The following is a 12,872-nucleotide window of genomic DNA, read 5'->3' on the forward strand; positions in this document are numbered from 1 at the left end:
ACAATTTCAAGTTTCCATACAAGAAACTTATAGTTAACAGTTAATATGTTATGTATGGTATGACTCATACTTGGTCCTTCCATATCCACAAAGTGTAAACCAACTATTTATAAATCGGGTTGAATAGAGACTCAAATAAATGATTCTACTCTATATCCACGTCCAAATAAGGAAAAGGAACTAAAGGTAAACCAGCCATTCTAAGTCTATAAAACCTTAATTATATATAATTGTAATATATACACTTAATACATATAGATCTACCAATAAGGGTCCTTTGTTTTCACATAGTTGGTTCTTAGTATTATAGTGCCTAAAATACACCTATAGTACTTTAAATTTATGTTCTGTTATAGAGTTCTTCTGTATGTGTAGAGTTCATAAGTTTTAAGCTTGTCACAACACTACTATAACTCCCAAACACATGTTGGTCATATCTCAAATAAATATAGTTGATCCGGCCATATTTATCCAAGATATTATTACATAAATGTCCAGGTTTAACTGCAGTGTCCAACATCCAAATACTTTTATGTAGTTATGATTGTGATATTGTTCTTGTATGTATGCGTGTTAGTATACTTCTTATAAAATACTTGTATTTTAAAAGTATACTAGTAGTCAGAGCTCTTTAGCCCAATACATTTATAGTTGTATATCTTTTATGAATTGATATACTGAGTTCACTATAAACAATACTCTAATACCAATCTGTCACACCCCCAAACCGGAGCGACAGAAACATCCAGGGGTGGGTGACTTCATGTTTAGTACCACAACACATGCATCATAGTAATCAAAATACAAAAACCATTGCATTAATAATGTATTAGTTTTACATAGTTTTCAATTAATTTGTATATGACATCAAAAGTAGATATAGCAAAAGACAAAAGGCGCAACTCTATAATGCTCCGTCTTTTCAAAATTCTGGGGATGTACCTATTTTCTGGTTCACTGAGAATACAAGTGTTTTGAAAAAGAAAGTATCAACATTTAAGTTGGCGAGTACATAAGTATTTATGTTTAGATGTTCCTTGAAATAGTGATAATGTTTAATGTTCCAGAAAATCCAATGCTTTCTAAAATAACTAAAAGTAGTTTTAATACCATAAAATCGTTCTGTGTAAGTGTTATTTACAATGAAATAGTATAAAATAGCTTTAGTTCACAATAAAACTAAAAAAAATGGTGTTTTATGTATTATTTATGTTTTCCATGTTCTATAATTGTACTCTTTGAAATCCCTATAAATGTGAGTGTGTCTGGCTCCACCAGTTGTAATTCTAGGTTGTAATGTAATGCTATAAAATTGTATCATTGTAAAACCAATACTTTGTATCTGTACTCTTTGGTTTAATTATTCATACACTAAATATATTGTTTAATATCTTTTTGTGGGTTATTATAACCATACTAAGACTAACTGGAAAGATACAACGCTTTATGGGCGTTAGAATTATAACGAAATTTGTCGCTCATTGGCATACCAACCTAACTATAGCTAACATCCTGAGTGCGGAATTGTCAATCCCGTATAGATCTATACACATTTGTATCGCTCTCTGTTGGGAGATTCTGGTTATAATCATCAGGACTTTAATAGTATTACTTAAGTGAACAAGCGACTGAACATTGACTCACAAAAACCATATTGATGCTTACATGTATAATAATGATGAACAGTCATTCTGAAATTAATGAGTTGATAGTATGTTCCTATTCTAGTATACTTGAATATAAAGTATTTGTACGAGAGTACACCGCTAAACTTTGTATAACTGATTAATGAAAATAGTATGAGAGTTCCATAAATTATACCTATTATAATTTTTATGTGTAATCTGTTTGACATGTAATATTCATGAAAGTACCCCTTTGCTCAGGATGTTACCAAGGCTAATGAAACTAAATGAAATAACTAATATATATATATATATATATATATATATATATATATATATATATATATATATATATATATATATATGAAAGTACCCATTTGCTCAAGATGTTACAAAGGCTAATGAAACTAAATGAAATAACTAATATATATATATATATATATATAAAATTGAAGCAACATTCGAACAAATAACTCTACCCTAAGCCCACATCCACACAAGGAGCAAATTATTAGTCATAAGCACTTTAAATATTATTTACATAAATATACACATATAAATATGATTTTGGTAAAATATGTGTTAAAAAGAGTTTATAAAACATTTAAAATTGTTTTATAAATATTTAGAAATCATTTATTTGTAAACACAATATTCTTGTGTTAGAGTTGTTCCCCCCCCCCCCCCCCCCCCCCGCCCCCCTTAAAACAATGAAAAGTAGTAAAAATGCAGGGGTATGAACTCACCTCGTATGTGTGTTCCTAGGTGATAACGATGAGGTAGTGACAATTTCCGGGATAGAACACGTGTTAACAAAGGTATCCTATTAATATTATATATGTAATATCCATTAATATCAAATATCAAGTAAACCATTATAACAAAACAACAGATTGTAAAAGAATACTTACTATTAGTGAAGAACTTTTGGATACATATACGAAGTTTTCTTGAGACTTTGAAGCTTAACTGGGTATATGTTTGATACTTGAGAGCATATGAAGTGAATTATGTTTACTGTAAGTGTTTAAATGAGTTCATAAGGCGGTGTAAGCTTAGGAAAATGTGTCTAAGAGATCACCATTGAGGTTTTTGGTCCTTTAAGACTTTATCTTTTTGAATTCAGTCCTTCATGACTGAATTCCACTTGTGTTCAATCCTATAGTGGGACAAAATGGTGGGAATTCGGGTTCTTGGTCAAGGCAAAAGAGGAATTCGGTTTCTTAGCTAAATTGAAAGGAGAATACAGTTTTAGCTTTCATTCTTCAAGGGAATTCGGTTTTTGCTTTGATATTTGATTCCAAAAACCCATTTCCAAATATATATTAATATATTTTATAATTACCCTTAAATGTTAAGTTTATATAAATTTTCAAAGGCTTGGCATTTCGTGATTTACACTAAATGTTAAGTTCTAGAGTGAAGGATTTCGTTCCTTATTGTAATTAGGGTAAACTTTAATTTTACTAGTATGAATTTCATTAAATTTTATTTGAATCAATTTAGTATACATGGACTTGAAATATCGGGTTGTTACCTCAACCTACCCTACATGGTGAGGGTGTCGATATATTGGATGGGCTACAATGGCCCTACGCCCCTTTAGGCAGTTTATATTGACAGGTGGAGCTGCCACTAGGGGTTACACCCACCATTTGGCATAGAGTGTGGTTTCTACAACCTCCGTCATGGAGACCCGATAGATCGAGCTCTTCCTGTCATGGTCCAAAGGACCATGAACATTGGTGATCAGACATAGGTGACTGCCAACCATATGATCGAGATGGGAGCCATAGTGTAGTATGCGGAGAGGCACAATCAGGACTTAGTGAGAGAATTTCAAGAGCGGTAGCTTACACTAGAGATGAGGGTGTGAGTCGTTGAGCGCCGATTAGCCGAGCTTCAGGGCACTTCCACCTCATCACAGGCACCAGCAGGTACCACTCGTCGTGAGTAGGGTTTATCTTAATCACTAGTTTGCTGTAAATTTTTTTATAGCTATGTATTGGTACTACCCTTTTCTTTCTCTATGTATTTTGGATCGACCCTATGTTTAAGTGATTACACTACTCACGGGGTCGTTATGTTGTCAGATTTTATTCTGTATGTACCGAAGACCTTTTTAAATGTCAATTTTCATGCATTATGTACTAAAATGCTATCATTAATGAAACGATTATGTGTTTTATTCGTGATGTTGTTATCTGCTATGTTCTCTCTTTTCATTTTCATTTGATGTAATACAGTTTCAGTTATCAGTACAATGAAACCACTATAATCGTTAAAAACAAGGGGTTTCCATGAAGTCATCATCATTCCTACTTCATAGCAGGACATGCCCAGAAAGTACATCCGCAAAAACACTACAACAGCACCGCCGCTGCCACTGCCCCCACTAGAAATGGACTCTATTGATTTTTAGGCAACACTCTCAACTACGGTTACTGCATCACTAGCACACATCAACAACGACGCTGATGGGCGAGGCAATGGAAGTGGTGCAGGGAGTTCCAACCACGGGGATAACTCAAGACACTAGAAAAGCTGCTCATACAAGGACTTCACCAATGCAAAGTCAAGACCATTTAATGGAAGCGGAGGTGTTATAGCCCTCACTCGATGGTTCAAGAAAATTGAATATGTTTTCGAAATCTGTTGATGTTCTAAAGAGAGTAAAGTAAAGTTTGAAGCATGTAGCTTCTCTAATAGAGCTCTCTCATGGTGGAACGGCCATGTTAAGGCCCTAAATCTACCAGTGGCAAACTCCATGACTTGGGGAGAACTCAAAAATCTATTGCTTGACGAGTATTACCCCCAAGGTGAAGTACAAAAGCTCGAGCAAGAACTATGGAGTCTCACTATAAAAGATTCCAACATCGAAGCTTATGTTTGTTGGTTCAGTGACTTGGCTGTTTTGTGCCCATGAATTATCACTTCCGAGAGAAAGATGGTTGAACGATTCATCTCGTGTATAACTCCCCCGATTCAAGTAAATGTGATTTCTGCAAACCTCGGAACCTTCGACAGTGCCAAGCGCCTCGTGCAAAAGTTATACAACCATGGAGATGAAAAGGAGACAAAGGCTTCCACCACTGAAGCAAAGAAGGGGGATGATAACGAGAAGAACTGTGGAAAGAAGAGAAAAGGACAACAAGCTTAAGGTTCTGGGAAAAAACAACAAAATGTAGCAGTTCACGCTGATACCTATACTATAACCACAACCACAGCTGAACTAACACCTGCAAAGCCATATGCAGGTTCTCTCCCAAAGTGCGATAAGTGTAATTTCCACCATAATGACACCTGTTGAGACATGAAATGCACCAACTATAATCGAAAAGGGCACACCGCCCGGTATTGCAGATCATAGCCTCAACAAAACAACCAATCCAAAAATGTTTGGGCCAGTTAAGCATGTTACGGGTACGGGGAGACTAGCTATTACAAACGAAACTGCCCAAAAGCTAAAAATCAGGGTGCGGGGGAATCAGATAGAGTCCTAGCAATGGTACAAGGGGATGCTGTGCAGGATCCAACAGTATTCACGAGTACGTTCCTCCTTAAGAACATCTGTGCATGTATCTTATTTGACAGTGGGGTGGAATGTAGTTTCGCGATTCATAAATATAAACACTTACTAAATCAATGTGCCCAAAAGTAAAACAAAACCTTCATGGTGGAAATGGCTAATGGAAAGACTGAAACGACTAATGACGTATTTCTAGGGTGCACGTTAACATTAAACAAACACTCATTTACAATCAACTTAATGTTGGTTAATATTAGAAGCTTTGATGTGATCGTCAATATGGACTGTTTAAGCCTCCACCATACAAATATTATGTGCTACGAGAAGGTCGTTTGCCTTCAGCTACTCTACAACGAAACAATAATTATCTATCGGGATAAACCTAGTGCAAATCTTTGTCTCATCTCGTGCATCAAGGCACAAAATTGCTTGCACAAAAAGAACCAAGCCTTTTTAGCCTACATGGTGGATAGAAAGAAAGAAGAAAAGAACATCAAAGATATATCGAAGGTGTGCGACTTCCTAGACCTATTTCCCAAAGACCTCCCGGGGATACCCTCTAAACGACAAGTCGAATTTCGTATTGATCCAATACCTGGAGCCACACCAATTGCCAAATCATCGTATAGATTAGCCCTTGCAGAAATGCAAGAGCTCTTCGGATATTAAGCGAATTATTAGACAAAGGGTTCATAAGACTGAGCTTCTCTCCTTGGGGAGCATTTTTTTTTGTCAAAAAGAAAGATTGTTCATTCTGCATGTGTATCGATTACCATGAACTCAACAAGCTCACTGTCAAAAATCGATACCCACTTCCTACAATCGACGATCTATTTGACATATTGCAAGGAGCCAGTTGCTTCTTGAAAATAGATCTGAGATCTAGATACCATCAACTACAAGTCTGAGAAGAACTTGTTCCCAAAACTGCTTTGCAAACTTGTTACGGGCACTATGAATTCGTGGTAATGCCTTTTGATCTAACCAATGCACCCACAACATTTATGGACCTAATGAACCGAGTCTGACAACCTTCCCTTGACAACTTCATGATAGCCTTCATCAATGACATACTGATTTACTATCAAAGCAAGGAAGAATACAGACAGCATCTACGGCAGGTTCTAGAGACTCTAAGGGCTGAAAAGTTATATGCGAAATTTTTTAAGTGTGAATTCTGGATCCCCAAGGTAGGCTTTCTGGGATACGTAGGCAGTGAAGAAATGATACATGTGGACCCTTAAAAGATCAAATTAATTAAGGGTCAGGAAACCCCGAGAACCCCAATGGAGAACAGGTAATTCTTCGGCCTCGCTGGTTATTACAGGAGGTTCATATAGAATTTCTTCAGGATCTCCAAGCCGCTCACTGCTCTAACCTAGAAGGGTGTACCATTCTCCTGGGGTACGAAACAAGAGGCTTCTTTTCAAACCCCCGAAACAAACCCTCTGAAGTGCCCCGGTGTTGTCTCTGCCAGAGGGAATGGAAGATTTCATGGTGTATTGTGCCGCTTCAAATCAAGGGTTACACTGTGTAGTTATGTAGCACGGGAAAGTGATACCTTATGCATCTAGACAACAGAAGACCCATGAAGTAAACTATACTACTCATGATCTTAAGCTGGGAGTTGTGGTCTTCGCTCTGAATATTTGGAGGCACTAACTCTATGATACGAAGTGCACCATCTTTATAGACCACAAAAGCCTCCAACACATTCTGAACCAAAAGGAAGTAACATGAGGCATCGACGATGGGTAGAGCTACTGAACGATTATGAATATGAGATCATATATCATTCGGGCAAGGCGAATGTGGTGGCCGATGCCCTAAGCAGAAAGGAATAATCAGGCTGCTAGATAAGAACACTAACGATGACCATCCATCCCCATTTGTCTTCACAGATCAAGGAGGCTCAACTAGAAGACTTAAAGCCAGAGAACATCATAAACGAAGCCTTACGTGGAATGGACAAAAATCTTACAATCAAAAAGGACAGAGCGTACTATCTCATGGACTAGATCTGGACCCTAAATTTGGAGGGTTCAGATATGTGGTCATGCGTGAATCACACAATACAAGGTACTCCATCCACCCGGGGGCTGAAAAAATGTATTTAGAGCTCAAACAACAATATTGGTTGGCGAATATGAAAGTTGAAATTGCTACCTACGTGAGAAAGTGCCTGAATTGCGCTAAGGAAAAGGTAGAGTATCAGAAGCTGTAGTGACAAAAAAACATGGTTTGGCATGCGGAATTAAATTTTTCACAGTGAGAATGGTGATTTGGGTGCTAAAAGATATATTCCATCATAGTAAATGAGTACAAAAAGGGATCTTGTCTAGAACTTCATAAATATCTCACTCACTAATCACTATGAACTACATCTCTCAAGCACACCTCTACAAGTGGTATGAACCCACCTTATATAGAGGTGTTTACATGTCTCTCTTTCACTCTTTCACTCTCTAACTCATTAGTCATAAGGCTAATGCACCACATGCAAGTGGGTTTGAGAACTTCATGATAATGAGATTCAAATCTTCCAAAATCGAGAAACTACACAGATGTTTCACTACATCAGTGAAGATCGCATCATGATAATGAGATTCAAGTGGGTTTGTTTGTCTTTCACTCTCTAACTTATTAGTCATAGAGGTGTTTACATGTCTCTGTTTCACTATCGTATTTCTTTTGTCTACCACAATCAGTTTTCCATCACAATGGATGTTTCGATACATCAGTGAAGATCACTTGCTACATCAACTGACTTTGTGTATTAACAGTTCTAACACGAGATAAATCTCAAGTTTTTAAACAATCTTTTCGAAAGCTGGAAAATGGTTAAACTCATTATTCAGGGAAATCCAGCTATTCATACTGAAACTTTGTACAACTTGTATGGAGAACTTCAATCGTATGAATCCTCGATTGACCCACCAACCACTGCAGCTTTTGGAGGACCACTTGCACTTGTGTCCACAACTTCTCAAAACCAAACACCTTTCAATGATCAAAACTTTAATCATTTTAATCAGACTACATCTTTTCAAAACCAAGTCTTCCAATCTGATTCAAATGATGAAGTAGATTATCAACAACTGTGTGCGTTGGTTGCAAACACAAATCTCCAGAGATTTATCCCAAATCATGGTCAATCAAATTTTAGACCAAATTTTCAACCAAGACCATCTTTTGGACAAAATAACTCAAGTTTTCAACCAAGACCATCTTTTGGTCAAAACAACTCAGGTTTTCAACCTAGACCTTACTTTGGACAAAATTCTCAAAGACCTTCTTTCCAAAATAACTCAAACCAAGGTTTTCAAAACCAGGGATTTCAAAACGAGCCCAACTCAGGTCATAATCACAATCCAAACAACAGTTTTCAAAATCAAAACAGAGGTTTCCAAAATCAAGGTTACAACAATCAAAACAATGGTTTTCAAAACAACCAAAATTTTGGATTCCAACAAAACCATTCTCAACCTTCCCAACAAACCCAAAGTCAAACACCTGAAAGACTTCCGATTAAAAGTCAAAAGGATGATAGTGATGAAGAAGTGATCATTTGTCACAACTGCAAAGGAACAAATCACTATGCCAGAGAATGTCGAGCCAAAAACAAAACCAAAATCAAAGACTCAGCATACTATGCTCAAAGAGCCGATGAATTGAAGAAACTGGAAAACCAAGAAAAGCAAAGAGCATTGATGGCAATCCATGAACCAAGTGTGGAATACTGGCCAACTTCTGATGACGAAGCTGAACACGAACCAACACAATCAAACTTCTGCTTCGTAGCTGGTGTTGAAATACCTTCAAGAGCTCCAAACGTCATAGAACAGGTATGGTCTATGATCTCTGAACTTGGTTTTTCAAAAACAATTTTTGAGTCTCACATAACCAAAATTGAGACTAGTCTGGAAGTTGATCTCAAAACATATCATGACATAATGGTCAATTATGATATTTGCAAATCTGAGTTACAAACCTTGCAACTCAAATTTGGAGAATCAACAAGAACAAAAAGCAAATTGGAAAGAGACGTTGAAAGAAAATCAGAAGATTATAATCACGTCTTGGAACAATTAAATCAGTCCCTAATTCAGAAAAGGGATTTGGAACTAAAAAATCAGTCAGTCATTTCTTCTGAAATAAAAGATGTTTTAGAAATGGAAATCCTTCAGTTGAAACAAAACTTTCAAGAATCAACTGACAAATACAACGTTTTAAATGAAAAGCTGACTGATTCTTTAAAACAAATCAATTCTCTTGAAACCGAGAATAAAAGACTGATATGGAATATGGATTCTATCAAAGTTGCCAGAAAACTAAGTGATGATATTTTCACCAAGGCAAACACCTTGGGAACTGGCAAAATTGATACGAATTATAGACCAGGAATTGGAAGAGAATCCTTTGAAATTGAACAAGCAAAACAGGAAAACATGACGAATTGTGAAAACTCTGAATCTACTCTACCAAATCTTTTCACATCTGTTAATGAGGAAGATTCAGATGAAGAAACAGTTATCAACTGTAGTCCAGATGATACTGCTTTCAGTGTTTCCAAAAAGTCTTTCAAAAGAGTTGTAAATTCTGGAACAAACTCTGCAAGTTCTTTAACTCACCAAATCAAAAATACCGATGGAACCACAAAACTCAAAAACTTTTTGAATGGAGAAAATTCCTCTTATGAGGATGGTAGTACTTCTATACCAACTGCTTTTCCTACAATGACTTCATCAATTGTTGGAAAAACTAGTCTGGGACAAAAATACTCCAAGAAACAACAAACAAGCAAAAAATCCATTCAAGTCACCAAAACCCCACTAATCAAACCAAACCTTTTTGAAAAACAACCAAAGAAACCAAACGTCATACCTCATAAACAGGTATCCAAACAAAAACCAAAATCTTTTCAAAAACCTTTTGAAAACCGCTTTCAAGATATTACTTTTAATCATTCAAGGAACTTTCAAAAACCATCACATCCAAAAGTTTCAAACCATCATCCTCAAAAAGCTTTTCAAAACCGCCCATCACATCCCAGATATGAAGAAAACTTTTCAAACAAACCTTCACATCTAGGATATCTTTCACCAAATCACAGATCTTATCAACCCACACGTTTTCAAAAACAAATCGCATTTTGGGTAAAATTGATAGATCAAATCAAACCTCAACCATTCCATCGTTATAAACCAAACCATTACAATAATGTGAAGTCAAATGATAAAAGAAATTCATTAAGAAAAGAACCCAAAATAACAACTGACAAACCAGGACCCATTCAGATTTGGGTACCTAAAGTTTCTGTCTGATTGTAGGTACTTAATGCTGGAGAACCCAATGATGATACATGGTATATTGATAGTGGCTGCTCCAAGCATATGACAGGAAACCGGAACTACTTACGTGACTTCAAACCTATACAAACCAATCAAGATGTTACCTTCGGCAACAACATGAAAGCAAAAATCAAAGGTTATGGAAACATAACAAATGGTAATTTTACCATAAAGAAAGTTGCCTTCGTCGATGACCTGAAACACAACCTCATCAGTGTTTCTCAACTGTGTGATAACAATCTTGAAGTTCTTTTCACCAAACAACGAAGCTTGATCATGGACGCCAAAACCAAAGATGTTATAGTTGATTCTGACCGTGCCGGAAATATGTATCCACTTGACATGGATCTTATCTATGGTAAACCCGATATATGTCTGCTATCTAAAGCCCCAGCAGATATTAGTTGGTTATGGCACCGCCGCCTTTCCCATTTAACTTTGGGTACATTAACAAATTAATCGGCGATGATCTTGTTCGAGGGCTACCACTTCTGAAGCTTGATAACGAAACTCTTTGTGCCGCATGTGAAAAAGGAAAACTCTCCAAATCCACTCACAAAAGCATCTCAGAATCTAGTGTGTCCGAACCACTAGAGTTGTTGCACATAGACCTTTGTGGCCCTGCCAAAACCCAAACCATTCAAGGGAAGAAGTACATTCTTGTTGTCGTTGATGGTTTCTCGCGCTTTACTTGGGTCTTTTTCTTAAGACTAAAATCAGAAGCACCTGAAGAGATGATCAACTTCATCAAACAAATCGAGCTGAAGTTGAAACGACCTGTTCGAAGAATCCGAAGTGATAATGGTTTAGAGTTCAAAAACAATACTCTAGATTCATTTCTCAAAGACAAAGGAATTGAACACAACTTCTCAGCCCCATACACTCCACAACAGAACGGTGTTGTCGAAAGAAGGAACCGAACTCTATGTGAAGCTGCAAGATCAATGCTTATCTTCGCTGATCTGCCACAATACTTCTGGGCAGAAGCAATATCCACAGCTTGCTATACTCAAAATCGTTCCTTAATCCATAAACATCTTCATAAAACACCATATGAAGTCATTAACAACCGAAAACCAAACATCAAATTTTTCCATATTTTCGGTTGTCGATGCTTCGTAAAGAATAATAAAGATCACCTTTCAAAATTTGAATCAAGGTCGGACAAAGGAATTTTCCTTGGTTACTCTTTTTCTTCAGCTGCTTATCGAGTACTGAATAAACGTACTAGAGTAATTGAAGAAAGTACCGATGTTCATTTCGATGAATTTTATGTTAGGAAATTGGATCGTGAACATTTTGGTTCAAAAATGATTGAAAATATTTTTCAAAATCCAATTCAACAAACACCTTCTCCTGACATAGACATTGAAATCGATCTTGATTTGCTTTTTGAACAACCAAAAACCGCTTACAATTCTGAACTTCTAACTACTTTAATTGACCCTACAGGAACACCCAGTGAAGTAATTCCACAAACAAACCAAAATGATGCAAATCAATCCGAGGGGGAACCACCAACACATACTTCCTCTTTGGAACAAACACCAAATCCTCCTTTAAACACCCCATCCAGAAATAGCCAAAACAATCCCGATGCATCATTTATGGGGGAACCTTCAAACCTATTCCAAGATGAAACGCCCGGAGAAGAACAATGGGATACCGAAACTACAATTATTATAGCGGAAGAGAATCGCTTAATAAAGTGGACCAGAAATCATCCAACAGACCAAATCATCGGAGATCCCAACATAGGCATTCAGACTAGAGGCGCATCCACAAATGAATGTTTATTTGGAGCCTTCTTATCCATGACCGAACCCAAAACCATACATTCTGCTATAAAAGATCCAGATTGGGTAAAAGCTATGCAAGAAGAGCTAGCAGAATTTGAAAGAAACGACGTATGGAATCTTGTTCCTACTCCACCCGATGTTACTGTTATAGGTTCAAGATGGGTATACAGAAACAAGACTGACGATCAAGGAATCATTTGTCGAAACAAGGCACGTCTTGTAGTCAAAGGATATTCACAACAAGAGGGAATCGACTACGATGAAACATATGCTCCAGTTGCCCGAATTGAAGCAATTCGCATCTTTCTTGCATATTCTGCACATAAGAATTTCAAAGTAATCCAAATGGATGTTAAATGTGCATTCCTACATGGAGAGATAGATCGCGAAGTATACATCCAACAACCACCAGGTTTCGAAGATCCCAAATTTCCAGATCACAGCTTTAAATTGCAGAAAGCTGTCTACGGCTTGAAACAAGCACCTCGAGCTTGGTATGCCACGTTGTCAACCTTTCTCGAAGAATCAGGTTTTAAAAGAGGTTCAATTGATCAAACACTCTTTCGTA

The 12,872-nt window shown here is 36.8% G+C and overlaps 1 protein-coding gene across 1 annotated transcript; it reads left to right on the forward strand.

The window, feature by feature from the left end:
* Window positions 1–5,307: 5,307 nt before the first annotated feature.
* Window positions 5,308–5,823, forward strand: LOC145002828 (uncharacterized). Its single transcript, XM_078962019.1, has one exon. It carries the CDS (start codon window positions 5,308–5,310, stop codon window positions 5,821–5,823), a length of 516 nt encoding a protein of 171 aa, XP_078818145.1.
* Window positions 5,824–12,872: the final 7,049 nt, after the last annotated feature.

The sequence above is a fragment of the Lactuca saligna genome, chromosome 6 (genome assembly GCF_052625555.1).
Source record: "Lactuca saligna cultivar CGN05327 chromosome 6, ASM5262555v1, whole genome shotgun sequence".
Lineage (NCBI taxonomy): Eukaryota > Viridiplantae > Streptophyta > Magnoliopsida > Asterales > Asteraceae > Lactuca > Lactuca saligna.

Bases quoted from the DNA above. Each gene is read 5' to 3' on its own strand.
- LOC145002828 (XM_078962019.1), top strand. From the start codon at position 5,308: ATGGCTAATGGAAAGACTGAAACGACTAATGACGTATTTCTAGGGTGC.